Source organism: Schistocerca gregaria, chromosome X (assembly GCF_023897955.1).
Source record: "Schistocerca gregaria isolate iqSchGreg1 chromosome X, iqSchGreg1.2, whole genome shotgun sequence".
Taxonomy (NCBI): domain Eukaryota; kingdom Metazoa; phylum Arthropoda; class Insecta; order Orthoptera; family Acrididae; genus Schistocerca; species Schistocerca gregaria.
The window spans coordinates 506,953,385-506,979,079 of NC_064931.1; the positions used below are offsets into that span (position 1 = coordinate 506,953,385).

Here is a 25,695-nt window from a genome sequence, read left to right on the forward strand (position 1 = left end):
TTTTATTGTTGTCACGTACAAATATGTACATAAATATTTTGTGTGGTGTTTGAATATGTGTTATTCTACATCTCTTGCACTGTAACCATCTTTTTGAGGTTATCATGTACCATGCCTCCTCAGTTATGTGGAAAACCACACAGATAAACTATAACTCAATTGTTTATTTGTGTAACATTACAAAAAATACGTATGTAAATACTGCATTTGACAACAAGAATAAATTCTCTAAAAACATTTTGCTCAGCTGTCTCTAAACTAAAAATATTTGGGCACCGCAAAGTCAACGACTGTGACAACTAGCACTACAAGTGGCCAAATGGTGAAACACGCTAAATATGATTTGACAAATATGTCATGATGATCACAACGATCACAAAACTGCCTTTGCACAGTAAGGACAGTTTGGAAATGGTTGTGATTGGTCACGATATCTTTATTTGAACGAATCTAGCTACTCCCATCAGCTACCATTCCAAGTAGAGCTTTGAGGCGGGAGATACGGCATGAATTGTCCCAACTTTTACACATTTACCGGTTCAAATCTGCTGAGCAGAGTGTCCTGGTGTTAAGAAACTTAGCCACATAATATTTGTTAACACTACTGAATTGCCAATATCATGCCATAGTCACCTTTTTCTCCACAAACATTTATTCGTAATGTGTAAATAACGGGAAAATTACAAATATGTTGACGCAAAATCAGGTGCAAATTAACATTGTGGATGTATGAAATTTGACGGGAACAATAAAAAATGTCATAAACGTCGGGAAAATGTTAATTCTGGGAATGTAAAAGCAGTGTTATACAATAGTGTTTGGAAGCAGGCAAAGCACTACTACACCATTATGTACTGTTGAAGTTATAGCAGGCAATACATACAGCAGGAGAATTATTAGATCAAATCATCAGTATAGTGAACAATATTTTAAAATTTACCAGTACAATACTTAAGAAAAGTCACAATACAGTTCATAAGAGAATAGCATACTTTTTAAACTAAATTTTTACTGTAAAGTATCTAGGGTGATTAAACAGGTTCCTATGCTGTATTACCACCAATTATAGTTACACTATTTGATCAAAAGTATCCGGACACCTGGCTGAAAATGACTTACAAGCATGTGGCAACCTCCATCAGTAATGCTGGAATTCAGTAAAGTGTTCACCCACCCTTAGCCTTGATGACAGCTTCCACTATCGCAGGCATACATTCAACCAGGTACTGGAAAGTTTTTTGGGGAATGGCAGCCCATTCTTCATGGAGTCCTGCACTGAGGAGAGGTATTGATGTCTTTCAGTGAGGCCTGGCCCGAAGTCAGCATTCCAAAATATCCCAAAGGTCTTCTATAGGTTTCAGGTTAGGACTGTGCAGGCCAGTCCATTACAGTCATGTAACCACTCTGCCACACACAGTGCATTATGAACAGGTGCTCGATTGTGTTGAAAGATGCAATTGCCATCCTCAAATTGCTCTTCAACAGTGGGAAGCAAGAAGGTGCTTAAAACATCAATGTAGGCCTGTGCTGTGATAGTGACATGCAAAACACCACCATAACACCACTGCCTCCAATTTCTACTGTTGGCACTACACACAATGGCAGATGAGGTTCACCGGGCATTTTCCATACCCACACCCTGCCATCGGATCGCTACATTGCGTACTGTGATTCGTCACTCCACACAACATTTTTCCACTGTTCAATCATCAAATGTTTATGCTCCTCACAGCAAGTGAGGTGTCATTTGGCATTTATCGCCATGATGTATGGCTTATGAGCAGCCACTCGACCACGAAATCCAAGTTTTCCACCTCCTACCTGTCATAGTACTTGCAGTGTATCCTAATGCAGTTTGGAATTCCTGTGTGATGATCTGGATAGATGTCTGCCTATTACACATTATGACCCTTTTCAACTGTTGGCAGTCTCTGTCAGTCAAGAGACGAGGTCAGCCTGTATGCTTTTCTGCTGTGTGTGTCCCTTCACGTTTCCATTTCACTATCGCATCGGAAACAGTGGACCCAGGGACACTTAGGAGTGAGGAAATCTTGCGTTCAGAATTATGACACGAGTGACACCCAATCACCTGACCATGTTCGAAGTCCATGAGCTCCCCAGATCATCCCATTCTGCTATCTCTCAATGTCTAATGACTACTGAGGCCGCTGATACAGAGTACCTGGGAGTAGGTGGCAGCACAATGCACTTAATATGAAAAACTTATATTTTGGGAGGTGTCAGGATACTTTTGATCACATGGTGTATATGCTATATAAAGTATAAGCAAACATTACTTATCTGTAAGAGTACATTTGCTTAGCTTCAGAAACTAACATTTACTTCCTCAGATCTGAAAATAAACTTAAATCTCTCAATGCCAAAATTCTCAGTGGTCAGTGGAATTGGTCCCATACAACAGCTAGATACAATGTAATACACATTTTGTCCAATAAGTGGCATCAACAAGCAGATAGTTTGCTAGATATATGTTTATAGTACCTTACCCTAATCCTATGACAGGAAGAAAAAGAATTTAAATATTTTGTATTGTCCAAAACCGGAAGTGCAGCAAACACAAGTAACAATAAAAAATATTAATAGAAATTTTGTCAACTGAGTATTGATGATTGCTTTCATGTATAAAACCAACATAGTATGTAACTCTTATCTGTCATGAAACTGAAGTTCAAATATCATTCTCAATACATTTGACACATTTCTACACTTTACATGTGTTGTGAGATGAGACTGACAGTCATTTAACAGGATCTGTTTTCTTACAGGAATCGTGCATGGAGACTTGTGAATTGGTCTGGTACTGTTATTAGAAGAGGTACTTAGGGCTACACATTACTCCATCTGTGTTTTGCTTGTGGTGATGTCCAAAGAGAAAAATAAAGCAGAGACGAACTCATTTCTAACTTTTCTCAGTATGTACAGCATGATGCTCAAGAACGGTCACAAAGTTTTCCTCAAAGGTAGTCACTGTTAGAATTCTTAAAAATTTAGTGCAAACCTGTGTGTTTCTGTATCAGTAAATTCTTTCAATAAGTTGTGTGTACTGCTGATAGTTTGTGTGAGATGCCTTTTGTATAGTATTTAATCAGATTTGATTACATCACTGAAAATTGTACTGTGCAATAACTAAAGAAGCCATGAATTCAATTTAGTTCTTGAAAAATTAATAACTGTGTCAGAATTCAAAAGTTTCAACCAGTAGTCTTTGGCAATAAAACTCAATGAAGAGAACTTCCGACAGAACAGATAACGTAGGTGTTTGTCACATGTGCTTAAAATTAAAATAAGGAATTTATAATATCATATGTGGAAAAGGAAAGGAAACTTGAGAGTTTAACATTCCATCAGCAAGAGTTATTAGAAACTGAGCATATGCTCAAAAGGAAATTTGTAGTGCCCTCTTTCAAAGCAAATACTGTATCATTTGCTTTACATAATTTAGGTAAACCACAGTTATCACGTGAGGGGGAAGCAACTAATTTCTGTCCATTTAAATGCAGTCAATTCTGTGTCTCCTAAAGGAAACTTGATATAATACACAATTTCTGTAGTGTGCCTCAAGTGAATGGAAGAGTAGACATGGTCTTAGCTAGTAAATATCATTTCTTTAAGTTGAATTTCTCACTACTTCAGCCTATGCTACAAAACATACAGCAACAATAAAACCTCCATGACACCTGGATGAAGGACACTTATTTTCACATAAACCAGTTAAGGATAAGAGCAAAAATTTCAACATTTTAAATCAACTCAATAGCTGAAACAAAAGCATTCCAATCACTTGCAACATGTTTTGAAATGACTGAGAGGCAGAATAAAGCTATATGTTTACATACCTCTTCAACAATCATCATAGATACTTTTTGTGTAATTCGTGCATTTGTTGCCCAGTTATTTAAATCTCTCAGTGCCACCTCCGATTCAAATTCAAAACTACCTGGTGAATGAGTTACCTCCGTTATAAAATTAGACATGAAGCATAGTACATCTTTTTCAAGACTTTCACACTGAGGATCTTGGACTGTAAGTCCTGCTCCAGTGACCTTTAAAAAAATAGGCAGAGAAACAATTAGGAACTCTCAATAAATATGCCATCGACATGGTTAGAAACACAGTACATAACATTTACCCACAGAGCAGGTGTTATACATGTGCTTAATGTAACAGTGAAATAAGTGACAAATTTCAGGGTGTAATCAAAGGAGGGTTAACTTTCTATTAATGAGTAAATTTTCATTTAAAATATTTACAAGAGTAATAAAACCAAATTTTCTGATACACACTAAATTAAATATTAACAGTGCGTGCATTTAATTGATTCTTTTTCAATGTTTATTTCACTATACTCTATGCATCTGTTCATACTTTATGATCAAACAAGTGTTAACTGGTAGCAGTGTACATTCATTGCTTAGCTGCAGGGAAATGATCTGTAGAAAATCAGCTGAATCATCACTTCTGGAGGGGGAAAAAAAAAAAGAGTACTATCACAAGATGCAAGGCATCCCTACTTAAGTGTATTGCTACATGTCATCTTTGTCGGACAATTAAGTGATTCTGCAGCTCAAGGCAGTCATTTTTCTGTGTACCACTCACTTCCCAATTAGTGTTTTATCAGAGTTAAGAATACATTTTAAGACTGTCATTACAGTGAAGAAAACTACCAAAAATCCATATACAGGGTGTCTGAACTGTGAGCAGTGCATTCTCATCCTCCAGCCCCCACTTGTTTTCATTACACTATAAATCACACACTGCGTGTAGCAAATTTTTGGATACACACCTATGAGTGGTGACATTTATTAATAGCTGTAATTTTAGAAAAATAAAATAAAGAATGGCTACATGCCTCAGAAAGAGGGTTTCTTATAACACATTAACACCAAGTGACCCGTAAGTGGCCTGTATCCAGCAGTGACTTATTTGATATGATGCTTCAACCAAACAGTAAATTCAAAAACTACATGCAATGCATTTATTATTGCATGGTGGCAGCCGAACACGGACACAGCATAGAAAAAATAATACTACTGCATAAACCTACCAAGGAAAGATCTCAAGCGATGTTGCCCCAATGAGATGGAACTGGAAAATTTAGTTAATGACATAGGACAGCATGTGTTAGGAACTCTGTCCCTTCTCTGCTTCGTCTCGCTAAAGAGTAGGGTACAAAATTTGTTGCTTGGGTGTAACTGACCGTTTGAGGAAACATGTTGGTGGTTTCATGATTTGCTACCACAAGCTACAAGATAAAATAATAACTGCCTGCCATTAATGTCATCTCCTCAATATGAAGTTTGGAATATAGCCTGTACTCAAAATGCTACTCAAGCACATGACAGTTTAAACACAGCTGTGCAAAGATGATACCTTAAAAAAATTACTGACAGAAGCTGATATTATTATGGAAGAAGAGAGACAAGCAAACAGTATATTTGTTCACCAGGCCTTTTCTTTAAATACAGGAGCATCCTTCAAGGATATGAGATGTTACTTGGGCATTACCTGTTCAGAATTTTCAGGCAATCCAGCTGCCTCAGCACAATCGGCATATGTTGTTGGTCCCTCCTGTACTTTCCCTGCAAAGAAAAAATTACAGTATGGTAAGTTAAAAATATTTAAACAATTCCCACAACTGACAATACTCCCATAAGTAAATAACATTCAGCTCAATGGCTATATGCACAAAGGAGAAACGACAAGAAATTTGTTTCATGGAGCTACAACACTTCCTTATATTTTCAACAGAAAAGCCATCATACAATGAACACACAGGAAAGTCTATCACAGCTACTTGAGGTTCAGCCACAATACTGTTTCCAAAATGGCAACTTCCAAGCTCGCAACAGAACTAACCGTTTCTGGTTTAAAGAACATGTCACTTACACAAGATCTGCATGAGCTGTAGATAACTGAGGACACTGACCACTGCAAAGCAATTCAGTGTTTTCTCTTTTCTAGAAATTATCCTTTAGTTGGTGTGAGAGTGTTACTGAGATGGTGAACAAATTCCAGTGGCATTGCAAAATGACAAAAACAGGGAAATCAGAGAAATTAGAGCTCTAAGATAGAGGTATACTGACAATCATTGTTCACAAGTGCCATTTTGCAAAGGGAACATCAAAGGGAAAAAAGATAGTGGTACCAGAAGTACCCTCTGCCACACATTGTAAGGTGGCTTGCAGACTATAGACACAGATGTAGAAAGGAACTGTAATAATGGTGTATTTCCATTACAACCAGATTCCACATAGAAGTTCAAAGAAAATGTCTTCTTGCTGGCAAACATAGTCTTGTCCAGCTTATGGACAACCTGCAGACACGGTAGACTCAATCAATTGGAGGAGTTGTTGCTGGCATGTGGTTAATGTGGTGGTGGTAGTGGTAGTAATAGGTTTCAGGTGCTTGATGCTGAGATGATCAGTGTGAAGACAGCAGCTGAGCTTTCCATGTTTTATTCAGGTTTCTGTTGGCTTCTGTTTCTCAGGTGATGTATACAGATGAATGTTTTGTCAGTGTTGAGCTTCAGCTGGCTCTGACAGTAATAATTTGCCCGGTCTTCAAACATTGTTGATATCTCTATTTACATGCCCTCAAACATTTCATCTTGGTAGTAACTGCTGTGTCATTTGCATGAATGAAAGAACTTTTACTAAGTCCAATAGGTTGCTCTGTCACATTGATGGTGTATATACAGCAATGAGGCCTACAACATTACCTTGAGAGAGACTTTTTAGTTTCTGTTACAAGCCCTTTTGATGTTTAAGGTGAGATAGAAGACCTTAATTTGAAGCTGGCACTGGGTTATCTGTGTTACACAGTAATCTCTTACTTGCCAATAACTTCCTAATGAATCTCCCATGCCTTCGGCCAATAAATTCCACGAGTATGACCGCCTCTTTCATATCTGTTCTTTACATGCTGGATCAGGTTAAAAGAGTCTGACCAGAATATGATTACCTCCCCATACAGAATCCACCCTGCTTCTTTACAAGAGTTTGGGCAACATGCTCAGAGAATCATTAAAGTACCATTCTCTATCAGACTCTGTAGAGGAGGGAGAGGAGTGAAAATGGTTGGAAGGTTTCTGAGTCTGACAACTCCTTTCCTGAATTCAGCAAGGCTACAACCTTAGCTTTATTGCATTACATTGTTGGTTTCTTCAGTTGTGCAACACAAATTACCAATATATGTTTATATACACTTTTAGGTTGTAGAACTAGTCATTTATTTGTTACACCAACAAGTAATGTAATTTCACAAATTTGTTACTTTTCATTTTAAGGATGGAAATTTCCAATTGTTCTAAAATAAAAATAGCAGCTGTCTAGCTTTTAAATTTTGTAGTTAACAGATTTCTTGCTAATTTTTCCATTAAGCAGTCAGTGGTGAGGTATTCATTTTGACTCAAATTTGGAGGTGCCCCGATAGAAATTGCACAACAGTTTGTGAGGTTCATCAGTTTTTATGCCTTCTGGCATGCAAAGTTTAATCCTTCAATAATCTGAATCTCAATAAAAAGTTGTTCCTACTTTCCCAAAAAGTATGACACTATGTCAAATCCTGGAATATGCAGGGTGATTTAGTTCAGACAGGACACTACAAATATAGCCACAAAATGGGTAAATATATCTAAATGTAGTTTTCATTAAGTTATAGTTGACAATGAGGTTAATATTTTGATGTACACAAATAATTTCCAATATTTATAGTTGCTAAATTATGACATATACTTTCCTCTTTAAATGGAACACACTACAACTTTCTGTTGTATAATCTGGTACAGCAGGTATGTCCTTGCATGAGGTAACTTTCATTTAATCACGAACTTCCAACAGTTTTCTAAGCCAGGATCAAGCTTCACATTTCTTCCTCTAGTTTTTGAGGAAAATTTTCCTACTGTGTTTCCTGACATTTACCATCTTAATATGGGCAGTTTCTGAATTTACAAGTGTTCCAACATTCATATAAATGTCTTAACATAAGTCTTTAAACAGACTGGTTGAAAGATGTCTTCACACTGATCCTGGGGACTGTAACAATATTTAGCTTCACCTGGAAATCTGAGGTAGTATGAAGGTAAAGAAGTACCTCATTAGTATAATGCCATTACATATCTAGCATAAACTTAGATTGACTGTCTATTCTAGCAACTGTGTCTTATAGTTTAGTGAAACTGTAGGATACCAAAATTATGATGGCTGGACTAGGATTTGTACCTCATTCCTCTCGGATATGCAAACAAGTATAGCTTGGTAAAACTTCTAAACTGGGACTTCCCAAATTAGTGAACAGCATTTGTCACACAACATGTGGAGTGCTAAGTCTCGCTTAAATACAATCTGCAAAATAAAGTCTGCTCTTGTTTCTGTCATTCATAAAGGTCAACAGAGAAAAGACTAGGAACTGATAGGATCTTGTGAAACTTCCTAATAGATCAAATCTTTGTTGTGGATAAGGACTCCTCTGTGAACCTTGGCCTTTAACAGGTAACTGTAACCGAGTTACAGCTGTCCAGGTTCCAGTACGCACTTAACACGTTAGGAATCTGCACAACGGTATGAATTCATATTGTTGCTATGAGAAAGATTCATTCTACACAGAACCTTCCCCCTGCTGGGGATTCATGTAGATGAAAACCTTAATTTAAATAATCATGTAATGAAACTTGTGCAGAAACTTAACTCAGCCTGTTTTGTTCTTAGAATTATTGCAAATTTTTGTATTGCAGAGGGTGCCAGGATGGCGTATTTTGGCCATTTTCAGTCTCTTGCAACATACACAATAATATTTTGGGGTTCCACCATTTGCCATCTACAGCAAATCTTTCTCTTATAGAAGAAGGCTATCTGAATAGCAACACAGACACAATGCAAACCCTTATTCAACAAGCTTAAAGGGCTATATACACACACAGGGTTAAGCGAAATTCGCGCACTTGGGCTCCACAGTACGACTCCTCACATGGCAGCAATAAAATAATGTTTCTCCCACAATTTTGTTTGGCAAGTATATCCGGCAGAAAAAGGACATTAAAGAGTGGCAATCTGGCAACACTGTAACCACATGTATAGTAACTAGGTCTGTCAACACGTTTTCATTTTGCTGTACAGTTGGTGCAGTGGATAGTTTTGGGTTAGCATGCAAGAGGTCGAGGGTTCGATCCTGGGATCAAGCATATGTTTTTTATTTGGTAAATGTAGTCCAAGTGGTACGGTATCTGACATCTTAATCATCAAGACCGATTGCAGCAGGTCCTCTGGAAAACATTTGCACTTACATACAACAATCGTAGAAATGGAACATTGGTCAGCTTTGAAAGATGCCCTTTCTGCATCATGGGCTCGAATTTATTTGCACCGCTTTCTCTACTTGAAGCGAAACCTGTTTTCTTTGTACCCTCCTCTAATGGTCACATAGATTAGTACTAACTATTATTCTTGCCTCCTTTAGTTCCATTACATTTCGTTAGGGCCTTACATTACCAGTAGGACTAGCAACATGCTTGGCAAATAATGTCCAAACTTGGTTACTATTTGTATGTGTTATCACCATGGTCACATTAATTGATTCAACTGTCTATTATTTGTCCAACCATGTATTTGTTGTGTTCAGCTTTACAAAATGTTGAAAATTTAGGGTACTTGTGACATAAGAAATGGTGTATATTACAGTATGAAATGTCAGAATGAAATAAGCAAATAAAAAAATGCACGCCAACCCAGGATAGAACCCTCAACCTCCTGCATGGTAACCCAAAGCTATCAACTGTGCCAACTGTGCAACAGGATTAAAATTTTGGGAGAGAGATTTTTTTGTGGCAGTGGTAGTGAAATGCGCCATACGCAAGTTGGGAGTTTGTTTTGTGTGTGTGTGTGTGTGTGTGTGTGTGTGTGTGTGTGTGTGTGTGTGTGTGTGGGCACGTGCGCGCACGCGCACGCCTGTGTGATGAGGGTGCCTGCCCTAGTGTGTAGCGCCGGACGTTTATGTTAAGTAGTCTTTTTTTGGGTCTATTGTTCACGTGTTATGATGTTTGGTGAGGTTTTTGTGTGTTATTGGGTCAGTGTTATTTACTGCATGTGTTGGTGGTTGATGTTTTGGTATCGGCACTTGTGGTTTATTTACATATCTTAGGGGAAGTACTCTATTTCAATTTTTTTTTGTATCGTCAGTTGTATTTGAGCAATATAGGTCATGGGAAGTGAACGATTCTAATTTGTCATCATAGCTACCTGTGTTTTGGTATCTTGAGCTGATGTTGACCTATATAGATCAAGGTAAGTGTCCAATTAAAATTTTTGTTGTTTATGTGTTGGTTTTGTGGTATCGACAGTTGCGGTCTGCTTATAATTTTTAGAATAATTTGTTTCTATTTTGTGGTATCAGCAATTGCATTTGAGCTATGTAGGTGAAGGGAAGTGACCGATTCCTGTCAATATTGTTAGTGCAGCGGAATTTGGAAATTTTGTGGTGTTTTTATGTCGTCGTCTGGAATCGTGTGTGTGTGAGTGTGTGAGTGTGTAATTAGTTTGTCCTCACCCAAAAACCCCCAATTTCCCACACTGGTCCTGTTAGTTTAATTATATTTTTGGAGACATTGAGAATGGTTATTTCTGCCATATTGGTGATGTTATGGGTCACAGACGGGTGGAATTGGACACTTCTGTAGTCCCATTTAGTTTAATCAACAACTTTTAAATTTGTACAATTTATCATGTAACCAATGTTTAACAAATCCTTTTTAATACCTGTGGCTCACCTCACACCATTTCATTATTTAGAGTCAACTGCCACTTTACACACCATACAGATATCTTGTCTAAATCATTTTATAATTCATACTGATCTTCTGACTACTATTAGACGGTAAATGACAGCATCATCTGCCAACAAATGTAAGACTGTTGTCTACATTGCCTCCCAAATCATTTATGAGGATTGCAAACACCAAATAGCTTATACCACTTTCTTGTGGAACACCACATATCACTTCTCTTTCATTCAATAACTTTTGATCATTTACTACAAACTGTGTCATTTCTGACAGGAAATGATGAGGCTGGTAGCACATCTGAGACAATACTCGATAGGCATGTAGTGTGATTAGCTTGTAAGGAACAGTGTCAAAACTCTTCTTGAAAGCTAGAAATGTGATATACCCCAATAGTACTCATTATTTCGTGTGAGTTAAGGGCCAGTTGTGTTTTCTAACAATACTTTCTGAAACTTGTGCTGTGTGTCAAAGATTTTTTCCTTCTGATTTAGTTCACAATTTTTGAATGCAGTATATGTTCCAGACTCTTACTGCAAATTGATGTCAGTGGTATGGGTCTATAATTCAATGGATTGGTTTTATTTCCTTTTGAGGGTTTACCACTTCTATAATGCAGTGAGGGTATTAAATTTGTGTTGCCAATGGTGTGCTTTGCATATCAACAGAACCTCTTTGGATTTTCTGCTGGGACTGGATTTCATCGTAGAAACTATTTAAATCATATCTCAAAGAAGCCCACACTAAATATCAAGCTTCTGTAAAACATTCCTAATCTCTGAGAATTGTTATTTTTTAAAAATCTGGCATGCTTTTTTGTTGCTTGCCCAGCAGTGTCCTGAACTGTTTCGCATACCACAGGGCACGTTTACAGACTATTATTAATGTTTTTTAGTATGAATCTCTCAACTGTTCTTAATACTATTTGTTTGAATTGGAGCTACATCTGGTCTACACTTACACACTTTGGAAGGAGTGCAGGCTGTCTCTTAGGGATCCATCAATTGAATTTTTATTGTATTTTTTTATTTTTACACAGAAATACCTTTGTTTACTTTTGGTAGGTTTGGATGTTATGGTATTCAATCTCACTTCACTGACCTTATGGTCCATCATGATGTGTTCTATTCACTCAGGCTTGTTGCCAATAGGTTTAGTATGTTAGCACAACAATTTACACTTCATGTGGGCTCCTGAACTAATCGCTCAACATATTTTTTGGACAATGCATTTAGTGCAATTTCAAATAATGATTTATGTCTACCACTGACTTTAAACACGCATTTTCACTAACATATCGAGTCACCATCAACTACAATTGTATTACTATTCAAGAGGAAACTGAAATTTTCCTTGAACCTTTCAGCAACTATATCATATGATTCAGTATTGAAGCTTACAATGTCTGTATTTATACAGTGTCTGTATCTTCACATTACAATGTCCTTCACAGAGGCATGACAATAAAATATTTGTCTTTCTCTGTGTGGGAATTGTGAAATGTGTAGGCATAAGGGTTGTTGACTCCATGATGTCAGTCCTGGAGGCACACTGGCAGAGCTGCGGTGGTTAAGGTGACAGCTTGTAAGTGGGAAATGCAGGTTCAAATTCTCATCCAGCCCAAATTTTCAGGTGTTACAAACAGCTGAAGTCAATCAAGATTTGTGAAATGCGAAACCAATTTGTAATACATCAACTGAGTCTACGGTCAGTAAAAAGTACCAACTATTAATTTCTTCCAGTTGTCAAGTGTAGCCTCTACTAACTTGCAGCAACTATATACTTCAATTTAACTACATGATAAACTATTACCAACAGCAACAAACATGCCACCACTAACTAAATTTAATTTCTACTCTCTGAACACGAATAGGTCCTTGGTAAAATCTTCGACTGAACTTATCTCCAACTTTAGTCAGCTTTCAGTGCCTACAACAATTTCTGCTTCAGTGCTTCCAACAAGTACTTGAAACTCTGGCTCTTTTTTCCAGCACAGCTACACTACTTTACAACTATAATACCATTGTTCCTATGTCTACCCCTGTCCTGGGTTTGACCTGCACCCTTTGAGATTGAATCCATTTTTACACTTCCCCAATTCTATAACTTAAAAATTCATCCAGTCCAATCCACACATCACCCACAACCGATGTAGCTGCTTAGTGTGTGTAATGGACCCATGATCTACTAAGCATAACCCAACACCCCTACACTCTATGACACAAGTTAAGGAATCTGCAGCCTACACATCTGCAGAACCATCTGAGTCTCTGATTCAGACCCTCCACTTGACTGTATACCAAAGGTCCATCATCAGTCCCGCCAATAATACTACAGATGGTGAACCCCACCTACATCTTGCCAGCAAGAATGGCTATCTTTACCACTTCTGATAGTCACAATAAATCTTTTGATCCAAAGCGACACACATCTTTAGTACCAAAATGAGCCACCACCTGCAGTTGGCTGCACCCCATACTCTTCATGACCTCTAGAAGGACCTGTTCCAGATCTGGGATTGCTCTCCTTGATAAGCACACTGAGTGCACACTGGACTTTTTGCCCTTTTTGGCAGCCATATGCCCTAGGAGATCCATCATGTGCTGAACACTGGAGCACCCCTACCAATAATCCTACCCTCTGAATGCCTGGACCTTGCAGGTTGAGACACTTCCTCTAAAGTGCAACTGCATCTGGCTCTCAACATTTTTTGGCCACAGACACTGGATAAACAGATAGGCCCTTTGATTAGTCCCCCAGAATGTCTTTCACAGCCTGCCACACCTGGAAATGACCTGCCACTCCACCACGGGTGAGGGGTAAACCTCACTTCTGACAGCTTACAGCCAAAACAAAATAAGTAAGTTGCTTCTAATTAGAAGTTCTTAATATAATAAACATATGAATGGTGTACTCGACTGCTACGCAACTTACATAAAGCTTCATGAGAGTTGTACCTGTGTGAAGTGGCCTGTTACATGTTTATGTCTAATTGTGAGTCAAGATGAAAATTCTTGACCAAAAACAGACAACCCCCCAGTACCAGATGCATTATGTTGTCTTGGGTTCAGCTCTGAATCATCACTGACAAAGCTCCTAAGGTTAAATATAAATAGCCTCATGACTGTCACTTAAATTGAGCCTAAGAAGGAATACTATCAACCACCCACCATTCTTTGCTAGCTTTCACAGGGCTGATGTGTTGCATTTCTGCACACATACATTCAGCCATATGAATGTGTTAACGCTGTTTAGTATACATTTAGCAATGTTGTTTTCTCCTTATTCCAATTACTGCCACTTCAAAGCTATTTCAATAGCTCTATACCACTTATAGACAACTGCTTGAAAGCATAATAGAGGTCACAAAGCCTCAGCAATATGACAGTCATTAAAGTAAATCCCCTTCGAGATATTTGATCATACCTGGAGTAATTGTGCTCTGATGTGGGCGGCGTAATGGTTTGGACCAGTCTACATGGCCACGACCTCTGCCTCTGCCGCAGCCATTTCCTTCAGAGTCTGGAGTATTATTCTGAAAGATAGTAGAAAGCATTGACATCGTCTTCCATTCTGCAGATAATCAAATGTCTATTCAAAAATGTATTATTGTAAATGCATGCATGATACTTTCTTTATAAGGCCCAAGTAAAAAAGCCCTCAATCCAAAGATTTATATGAATAACACAATGCTATCCTTGGCATGGTTCTCTTGGTGGGGATATGTTGCCTCCCTCTGATTAGCGAACTGACTTATGCAACCAGTTATAAGGGGGCCTACTATGAACAATGGTGTAATCTGGCATTTTTCACAAACAGAAATTATTGCCAGAGGTGATGGAAGCAATGAGGGTGGCTGGGAAGCACGAAGGATTACACCTCAAATCCTTGTATTTGAAGTCACAATTCCTCCACATTACAAGTTTGAAAGCTGCTGTGTTGAAAGTTATATGAAATTCATAACATCAGTTGTAAAATATTGTCTACACACATTCAAAATACAACTTAATTGACAAAGAATGAAAGCTTGTCATTCCTCACACAAACTACGGTTTCACAGGAACAGAATACAAGCTTTTGAAATGTGGTGCAATAGAAGCCAACTGAAGATAAGATGGGTAGATCCAATATCAAATGAGGTGGTTTTGAATGAAATTGGGGAGGAAATAAATATATGGCACAAATTGACTACAATACGTAATTAACTGATAGGGCACATGCATGGATATATGTTGCAAAAGTTATGCATAGATGAGGCTTGCACAGGATAGGCTAAAATTTTAGTGTGCAAAGCTGCATCAAACCAGCCTTCAGACTGAAGATAACACCAACAAGCCAGGTCATTGTGTGAAGCATAACCGATAAAACTGCATCAAATTTTACACTTAATATTCTGACTAATGATATGTTACTGCTTTAGTATGCGCGTGCGCGTGCACGCACACACACACACACACACACACACCACTTCTTGGGTTGGTTGCCGAGAGCTAAGAACCACAAAAAAAAATATGTTTACTACAGGCTCGTATCAACCTTCTCTGGTCTCTGGTCAGTGCCAATCATAGCTAGCAAACAGCATTGTTCGCTATAGCAGTGCCATAGCCATCACAGTATGTGGACTTCACTCAGCTGTTTTTGTCATCTTTTCATTTTGAAATGATAGATGATGCTGTTCCTGGTCAAAAATAGTAAAGTGCCAATGACTCCAGCTTTAATACAATATGGGTATATAGGGTCTACTGCCTACCCTGGTGAGAAGATTGTGTGGCTTGTTACCTTCAAGCCGTACCTCTCTCCATTCCAACAATTTTCTTGGTCAAGCATTAACACACAATATTACTGCGCAAATACAATGGTTAATTAGAAAGCAAACCTGTGTAACAACTTTCCAAGACTAAGTGATACTGCCATCATTACATGGGCAAAAAAAAAAAAAAAAAAAAAAAAAAAAAAAAAAAAAAAAAAAAAAAGTAGTAAAAGGGGGATAAAAAAAAAAGATCTCTGTCAGGGACGTGAATCGGGAATCTCCAAACACGGCTTACAGTGGGAGACACCCAAACGCTCACCGCCCTGCCCCAACACCAGAGAGAGATTTAAAAACTTTAAAACTGAGAAAAACCACTTTTCCGGAGGAAACTGAGAACCAGAGAGACCATCTGGGAATCGTCAGCCAACATCAAAGGTAAAGTGTGGGGGAGTCTCTACTTAGCACACAGAGCCAAAAGAAGGGGGCATTCAACCAAAATGTGGGCTACTGACTGGAAGGCTCCACAACCACAAAGTGGGGGTGGCTCATCACTCAAAAGAAAACCATGGGTCAGCCTGGTATGGCCAATGCGGAGACGACACAGTGTGGTCGAATCCTTTCGGGAGAGGCGAAAAGAAGTACGCCACGGGTCTGGTTTCACCTTAATCGCACGAAGTGTATTAGACAGGGGAGTAGCCTCCCAAGAATTGGCCCATGATTGTGTGAAGTGGGATTTGATGTGAAGCCGTAAATCCGATGCAGGAGGGGTTACAGAAAACGGGGCGAGGGGGGGGGGGTAAGTGCCTGCTCCCCCAGCCAAACAATCAGCGAGCTCATTACCCGGGACACCCACATGGCCAGGGACCCAAAGGAAGTCAATGGAACAGGCAGCACGGTGAATATCAGTGAGATGGTCATGGATGGCAGAGACCAAGGGATGGTGCGAAAAACACTGGTCAATATCAAGAAGGCCACTCATCGAGTCTGTACATAACAAAATGCGGTTGTGTTGGGACTGTTTAATAAAGGTAAGGGCCTGGGAAATTGCCATCAATTCTGCAGTTAACATCCCACATGTAAGTGGCAGCAGATGATTTTCCGTTGCAACAGAGGACGTGAAGGCATACTCAACTTGATCAGCAGATTTAGAGAAATCAGTGTAAAAAACCACAGCATCCCGAAAGTCCCATAAAATTCGGTGGAAAAAGGAACGGAACACCACCGGGGGGAGGGGAGGGGGGGGGGATGGAATCTTTCGGACCTCGGCGAAGATCCAACCAAATTCGAGGCTGAGGAACTAACCAAGGAGGTGGAGGGGAGGGAGCGAGGAAGACAGGACAAAGAAGGAAGCTGAAAATCACGGCAAAGAGACGCAAGGCGGAACCCTAATCGGTAAACCCGCCTGTGGGCGGGAGTTGGGTGGGCGACGTCCATAATCTGGGAACAGGATAGAATAGGAAGGATGAGTAGGAGAGGAAACGGTAGCGAGTGCATAAGACACCAGAAGCTGGCACCGCCGAACAGAAAGGGGGGGGGGGGGGGGGGGGATCCCAGCTTCAACCAGGAGACTATCAACAGGGCTAGTAGGGAAGGCACCGGTGGCCAAATGGATACCACGATGGTGGACTGGATCCAGCACGTGCAGTGTGGAAGGAGCAGCTGAACCATAAACTTGACAACCATAGTCCAAGCGAGACAGAACTAGAGCACGATAAAGACAGAGAAGGAGGGAACGGTCCACACCCCAAGAGGAGTGGGCAAGGAAGCGAAAGACACTTGAGTTTACGGAAACATCCTACCTTCAGGATGTCTGATATGTGGCAGCCAAGTGAGCTTGTTGTCGAAAAGAAGACCCAGGAAATGAAACTGTGGGACCACAGGCAATCGTTGTGCAGCGAGATAGAGCTCTGGATCAGGGTGGATCGTAGTACGGCGACAGAAGTGCACCCCCCTCGATTTTGAAGGAGAGAATTGAAACCAGTGTGAGAGGGTCCATGCAGAGGCACCCCATATAGCTCCCTGGAGCTGCCATTCTGCAGATGCCATCGAGGAGTAACTAACCCAAATGCAGAAATCATCCACATACAGGGAAGGGGTGACCAAGGGACCGACAGAGGCCACAAGTCCATCGATAGTAATGAGGAAAAGAAGGGCACTCAAGACAGAACCCTGTGGGATGCCTGTTTCCTGGGTCCGTGGAGAACTAAAAACAGTACCAACTTGAACTCTGAATGACCGATGGAACAGGAACTGGCAGATAAAAATTGGGAGTGGGCCCCGAAGACCCTACTGACGAAGGGTAAGATGTGATGGTGTCAGGCCGTGTCATAGGCCTTGCGAAGGTCAAAAAACACCGCAACCAAATGGCAGCGCTGGGAAAAAGCCTGCCGAATTGCGGATTCCAAGCGAAGTAAATGATCAATTGGAGACAGTCCCTCTCAAAAGCCACACTGGTAAGGGGACAATAGATCCCGATATTCGAGGACCCAATTGAGCAGACGGGCTACCATCCGTTCAAGTAACTTACAAACAACATTGGTCAAACTAATTGGCTGACAGCTGTCAATAGATAGGGGGTTCTTACCAGGCTTAAGGACAGGAACCACGATGCTATCCCTCCACTGAGAAGGGAAGTCACCCTGGAGCCAGATACGGTTAAACACCCGAAGAAGATGTTGCCGTTGTGGAGCACTGAGATGTTGAAGCAGTTGGTTGTGAATGGAATCTGGGCCAGGGGCCGTATAATGAGAAGAAGATAGAGCAGAAAGAAATTCCCATTCAGTAAAAGGTTCATTGTAAGATTCTGACTCATAAGGGGTGAAACATAAGGTGGAAGCTTCAGCCCGCTGTTTTTCGTGAAGGAAAGCAGCTGGATAGGAGGCTGATGCTGATGCCACTGCAAAATGGGTCGCAAGATGTTCTGCAAGAACTAATGGGTCCGTACAAAGGCCATCTGGGAGCTGAAGGCCTGGGAGGGTGGACTGCCGATGGCAACCTTTGAGAGAGCGAAGGGTAGCCCATACCCGTGACAGAGGGACAGTAGAACCAAGGGAAGAAACAAATCGTTCCCAACATATCCACTTGCTCTGTTTGATTAAATAACGGGCTTTAGCATGGAGGCGTTTAAAGGTAGTAAGGCTGGCTACGGATTGGTGCCTCTTAAAGTGTTGCAAAGCTCGACGGCGATCACAGATGGCAATGGCAATGGCTGTACTCCACCATGGAACTTGCCGGCGACGAAATGGCCCAGATGAGCGTGGGACAGCAAGGCTAGCAGCACGAACAATCGCATCAGACACGTCACGTAGGACGTCATCAATACAACCCAACAAAGGGAGAAAACATGACTTGTGCTGTGTATAGAGGCCAATCGGCACATTGGAAAGACCAACGAGGTAACCTGTCCATCGGGGAGTAGGAAGGGAGTGAGATAATCAACGGGAAATGGTCACTATCACAAAGGTCGTCGTGTGGCGACCAGTGTAATGAAGGGAGGAGAGAGGGAGAAGAAAGAGAAAGGTCAATGGCAGAAAAGGTACCACGACCGGTACCAAAATGAGTAGGGGAGCCATCATTAAGAAGACACAGGTGCAATAAATTTGTCTATAAGAAGACCTCGTCTAGATGGAAAGGCACTGCCCCACAAGGGATGACAAGCATTAAAATCCCCAAGGAGGAGGAAGGGAGGAGGAAGTTGCTGAAGAAGAGCAGTTAAGGCAGCAGGTGTAAGAGTCCTGTCAGGAGGGAGATAAAGATTGCAAACTGTGACCGCAGAGTCTAAGTGGACCCTAACAGCAACCACTTCCAATGTAATTTGAAGAGGAATCCACATGCTAGCAATGTCTGTACGAACCAACGTACAAACGCCACCAGAAGCCCGCAGGGGTCCGAACCAATTTCGACAGAAAACACGGAACCCACGGAGGGTCGGTGAGTGAGCATCAGTAAAATGAGATTCCTGGAGAATCACACAAGCTGCAGAGTAGGACGAAAGAAGGGATTTCAATTCCGGAAGGTGATGATAGTACCCATTACAATTCCATTGGAGAACCACAAAGCGATAGTTTAAAGGGGGGCTGAACACGCTAAATCCAGTCATAACGCCGGGTCCCCACCCGTCACCGACTTGGAGGGGGCGACATCCATGAATGACGGGCCAGACCCTCTTCCCAGGGGGTAGCCACGGAAGGGAAGCCCGAAGGGGCAAGAGAAGCAGCACTTGAGGAATCAGTTTCACACAGAGAGATGGCCGCAGAAGAACGGCCAGATTTCTGGACCCATATGCGTTTCATTTGCATAGCGCCCTCCCTGATACCACCCACTCTTATCAGGGGCTCTCCTCACGGGCGCCACCCAGCCACAGCAAGGGCCGTCTGGCACGGTGGCCATTGCCGGGAGTTCCGATGCTCCAGGATGACGAGCAACCACTCCAAGGCATGCATGAGGTGGTCACAGCTCAGGTATCAGATGTGTGATGCCTGTGTATTCAGGAGGCTCAACCAAAGGGGTACATAGCGACCCCACCACATGGGTTGGCTACCGTGCTGGCTATGCACCCTAGCATCAGACAACGACGTGAAAGAAAAGGTGGAAGGTACTACGAGAGAGCACGTCGGAGACACTAGGTAAGGTGCTCTTCCCCAAATGGCTCACACTACGGAGGAGAAATTTTGTAATGGAGGTCAAACCCCAGAGGGGGACCAAGGAATGCCAAAAGGAGGAGATGACTATGCAACAAAGCCGAATTGTAAAACCAACAGAACCAGGAGGATAGCAGGAGCCAACATAAGCAAGGACACCAAGAGAGGGAGGGGAAAGAAGCAAGGAGGGGAAAGAAGCAAGGAGGGGAAAGAAGCAAGGAGGGGAAAGAAGCAAGGAGGGGAAGGGAAAGGAAATGCAGCCCTGGAGAGAAAGAAGGCTGCAATGGCTCAGGTCCCAGTGCTCGCCAGGCACGTATACACAAAAGAGTTGTGGACCCCCTGGGGGGTGGAGGGGGAGGATGAAAAGCAGGCAATGGTGTCCTGTCCAGTGAACAGCTGGGGGGCCCCCATGAGAGAGAGAAGTACAGGAGACATAGGAAGAATACCAAGAAGAGGGAAGAAGAGCAAAAGAGCGGGTAGAGTGGGGACTGGGGGGGGGGGAGGGGGAGGGGACCACCAAGCCCAGACGGGCACTGCCCATTTGGGGCAAAGGAGGCAACAGAGTATTCTGCCAACCCCTCAATAGGCCTACTAGGGTGCCATTTCCTCCCTCAAAGGGTGGGAAAAGCCCCCTCTACAAAATGTAAAACCACATCAGCCGCTGAGGCATCGTCCGCTAACACCAGGAGTAGTGAATCGGGAAGATTAAGAGACCATTGCAGGGTGACTAGGTTAGAACAGTCCAGCTGAATGCACACAGATGTCAAATGGATGCCACAACGACAGTGGGCTGGATCCTCCTGATGGAGGAGATTACCCTGAGTCATCCAAGTATGGCCATTGCAGATCAGGCAATGGACAATTGAGTTCTTGCAAGAGACCCCCCATATCAAGAGGCCATTTGGTGGCAAATTTGGTCAGCCTGTCAGCAAGTTCATTCCCCAGGATCCAAAAGTGACGTGGGGTTCAGACAAAGACCACTGAATCCTGGATAGTCAGAACCAAGGGTAACATTGGTCACGACCTTGTACAATGCTCAAAGAGTCTCTGTAGATGAGGAAGGACTCACTAGAGCATGAATGGATATGCCCAAGTGAACAAGAGATGGCTACCATCTCTGCAGAGAAAACACTGCAGCCATCCAGAGTTCTTCACATCCCACACAAAGGTAAGCAATACCATTGTGACCAGCAAACATCTTTACATCCCACACAAAGGTAAGCAACACCAGTGTGACCAGCAAACATTGAGACATCAGTATAGACTATAATAAACTCCTGTTTATCTGAAATGATTGGGACGGTGGCCAGTTCTGATAGCTGAAGTTTCAGACAAACTTAAGTCCCCCTGTTTTTATGCACGAAACACCCCAAATTACGCCAATACCACGAAATATGATCATAAAACATGTGTAGGGTACATAGAATGTTATTGATATGGCTGTCATGTTTCGACTGGAAAAACTGTGTTGACATGTTAAAAGGGTGCCAAAGCATGAGTGAAAACTCAAAGTTTATAAATGCTGAATAACACAGCTAGTTTATTTAGCGTTCTTTCAGGGGGGGGGGGGGGGAATCCACCTTATTTGGCAGCAGAAAAAAAACAACAAAAAAACAGGATTTTTAATTTTATTACCTACTCAATATATCTCCAATTTTGGAAACAAAGGATTTCAGGATAAGTCACCTCCTCCTGTTGGCTAATGTACTCCAGGGCAGTTTGGATCGCTTTGTAATCAACTGTGTAAGGAATCTTTTCCTCTCCTTTGTCATCAGAGACATATTCTTCAGACACTTTCTGATTAGTCTCAATTCAAACAATTTCTTCCTTAGTCAAATAAAAAAGTCGTTTGCCATGCGCTCTTCAACATCATCTAAGTTTGCGTCCTCACAACCCAGTAGTTTCTCCAGGAAATTCAACAAATTTTCATCTGTTTCTGGCATGTCAGCTCGAGTTTCAGTATTGCCTCCTTCTTCCCACCATTGATAAGTTGCCTTATGAGAGTTTTTTTCCAAGACCTAACGAGAGAAAATGGAGGAATTAGAGTCCAAGCTTCAGCAATTTGATGAATGACACTTAGAACATCGATTTTTTTTTTTAAGAGCTTGCACAAACTCTCCTTCAGCATCAATTGCACCAATTAAGTATTTCAGCAGCTTATCTCTGCAATGTTTTTTCATTGCTTCAAGAACACCTTGGTCCATCGGTTGTCATAAAGACATGGCATTTGGTGAGAGAAACACAACTTTGATATCCCCATCTTGTAGATCATATGGGTGAGAAGGAGCATTGTTCACAAGAAGTAGTGCTTTTCGAGGAACTCTTATTTTCTTCCATGTATTTTTCTACAGCTGCAACAAACACTGCCTGGAACCACTCTTTGAAAATGGCATCATTCATCCATGCCTTAGACTGATTCATGTACAACAATGGCAAAGGTTTAACAGCTGGTTGCATCAAAATGCTCTTGGTTTTTTAGATTTGCCAATTAAAGGAAGGCACAGTTTATGATTGCCAGTGGCATTACTGAATGAGAGGACAGTAACTCTTTCTTTGCTTTTTTTTATATCTGGATGCAGTTTTTTTCTTGTTTAGAGGCAAGGGGTTTTGTTGGCAACATTTTGTAATTCAACCCAGTTTCATCACAGTTGTAAAGCTGATCGCCAATATAACCTCCTTTGTTGATTATTGTGTGCAGTTTCTTCTTAAAATCAGCGATAGCGGCTTCATCCCTGGATAATGATTCGCAGCTGATGGCAATTTCATGAGTACCATGCCACTTCTTGAACCGATCCAGCCAGCCATCACTTCCAAGGAATTCTTGCTCCTTTCCTCATAAAAGGTCATCGCTTTTTGACGAAGTAGAGGACCTGAAGCTGGCACACCTTTGGCTCTTATTTGTATGTGCCACAAAAATAAGGCCTCTTCTAACTAAGGATATCCACGTTTTCTCATTGTTTTTCAAGACTTCGCTGCGCTGCCTGACGCTCTAATGGAACAATTTTTTTCAATTTCTGATCGATTTGTATTCCAATCAGTAATCTTACTCCTACCAACATTCAAATCCACAACAACTTTCACGGGTGGCTCACCAGCATCAATTCTCTGCAAAGTGTGAAACTTTTGTTTCAACAAGATCACATTCTGCGCAACAGTGCATAGTACGTTCACAGTTAAATTGTCAAATGCTCAGCTTCGTCTGATGTACCTACAACAGACAAAGTGTTAGCCGCTGCACTTTCATTGTCAGTTTCGACAGGGCTACTTCATGCTGCATAGAGTAATAATGTATATACTGTACTTTCAAGGAGTTCCAATAGATGGCAGTGGCATGAAACCATGCAATATGAACAAGAAACATGCTAAAACTTCAACTAACACTTGCACAAACTGACGACACTGACTTTTGACAGACGCCAGTGCACTGATTAGCAGTAGACTGCCGAAAAACACCAGCGAATGCACCAGGCACAGATAAGTTGAATCTTGTCAAGTGTTAGTCTAGCTAGCCAAAAGTGCAGCTGTGCGATGCGTCAGGCAGTGCCAATGAGAGCTGAAAAATTGGAAAAATTTGTTCAGATAAAGAGGATTTTGGATAAACATGATTTGAAAAATGGGAGTTTACTGTACTTTTGAACCATGAAAATGGAGGAGAATATATGTGGCGGACCTAAGGATGAGTTGAATCTTTTAGACTTTGTGATAGGTCAAGACAGAGCTGCTGATGGAGGATGCACCACAGAGGTGTATGTGAGAAGACGTGGTAGAAGGGAAAGCTGAAATTCGGGTGGGGGGTGGGGAGGGGAATAAATAAATAAAATAAATCCGTATGTGGTTGGCAGTCTTAAACCCAGACCTGGGTTGGCATTGCAGTACCTGGAAAGAGGATAGAGTAGTTTGGGTACTCCTGGGAACAGCGGATGCTTTATACATAAGCGACAGACTGTTGTTGGCACAGAACCTGCAACGGTGGAACTGCTGGGGCTAGTCCGGAAGGCACCAGTTGCCAATCCCACCCCACAATGGTGAATTGGGTTCTGCATCTGTAATGTTGAAGGTGATGCCGAGCCATATGCGAGACTCCCGTAATATAGATGGGACCAGACGAATGCTGTGTACGAGGGCTATGCCGAAAGTTTTTAGCAGCTCGTAAACCGTAAGGAGGAGGACAATGGGGTTGTATTCATTCAAAAGAGCGATGTTTTTCGACCTTGGGATGCGCACATGCAGCCCCTGGCTAGTGGTGATCCCCCCACAGAACGGTAAGAAAGCACAGGCAGTGCTGAGTCAGAGAGAGTGCAGGATGGAGCTCCCACACCGTGATTTTTGCGCCATGATGTTTTACGATTATAAAAAGGATTTATGTGCCGAAGAATGCCATTTTCTTTGCTGCGTGTTTTTGGTGAAGCTTCCCCTTCTAGGGCCAAAGTTGGAAATTGGTTTTGCAAGTTTTCGAGGGGTCGGCAGTCAATTGAAGATAAACCTCGTCCCGGTCGGCCAGCAACAGCTGTGACTCCTGAAAACCTTGATGCTGTGAGGAAAATGATCAAAGAAGATCCACATCTTACATTTTGAGACATTGAAGGGACCCTAAATATTGGATCAACAGCTGCACAGACCATCATTCATAATCACTTAGGCCGTACTAAGAGATGTTGCTTTCTAATGGGACATATTATATCACTAGTATTGTCTGCAGACATTTCCAGTTTTGCTTGTTGAATGTTAAGTGGAAGGTCATTTACATATACAGGCTGTTTCAAAGTCTTTGCAACAAATGTCTAGAGGTGATAAATTCAAGTCATGGAGAACAACTTTTGTTACAGTCAAAACGTTTATCTACTTTTCCCAGTGATGGTAGTAGTTTTTAAAGACCACTTATGCCCCTGACAAGTGGCACAGTTAAGGCATCTTTAAGCATTTGTATGGTGTGTTGCCTATCATCTAGTCATCTGCTCTGCTTGGTAGGCTGTGCAAAGTTGAAGTTCCTGATTTGCTTTTAAAATATCTTTCTCCACTCAGTGACACAGATTCTTATAGTTGTTTTGTTGAAAGTCAACCTATCTGTTTTCTGTTTTAGGTAGTACGCTGCAGACCCAAATAGTAGACACTACTAGTTTGGTGAAATCTCGTTACCATAGGACAGGTGAATACTGATGGATCCCCAGCACCACTGGGAGGCATCTGAACATTTTGTCTCCAATAAATGTCATTCTCCATGACATGTTCTATCGCCCCCAGACATTTGTCACAAAGACTTTGCAACACCCTGCATAAGGAACAGTAGTGGACCCAAAATTGAACCCTGTGGGGGCTCCCTTTGTGATTTCTCCTCAGTAACTAAAATTTTCCCTTCTTCAAATATTGTTTCAGTTATTCAGCATGACTGTTTGCATTCTGTTTGTCAAGTTTTTGTAAGGAAGTAACATAATCTATGCAATAATATGCCATAAAATGACAACAAAAAATACCAACTTGCAACATTTTATTACTTAAGGCTTGTAATATTTTGT

At 41.4% G+C, this 25,695-nt stretch overlaps 1 protein-coding gene across 1 annotated transcript in view; it reads right to left on the bottom strand.

Moving 5' to 3' along the window:
* The window catches only part of LOC126298459 (polyadenylate-binding protein-interacting protein 1), a 113,749-nt gene that overhangs the window by 71,649 nt on the left and 16,405 nt on the right, over positions 1 to 25,695 (bottom strand). Inside the window, exons 2-4 of the mRNA XM_049989790.1 lie at positions 14,219 to 14,327; positions 5,527 to 5,600; positions 3,858 to 4,064 (exon numbers count right to left, since the gene is read on the bottom strand). Of these exons, the coding sequence (XP_049845747.1) occupies positions 3,858 to 4,064; positions 5,527 to 5,600; positions 14,219 to 14,327 (390 nt within the window). The remainder of the gene's footprint in view (positions 1 to 3,857; positions 4,065 to 5,526; positions 5,601 to 14,218; positions 14,328 to 25,695) is intronic.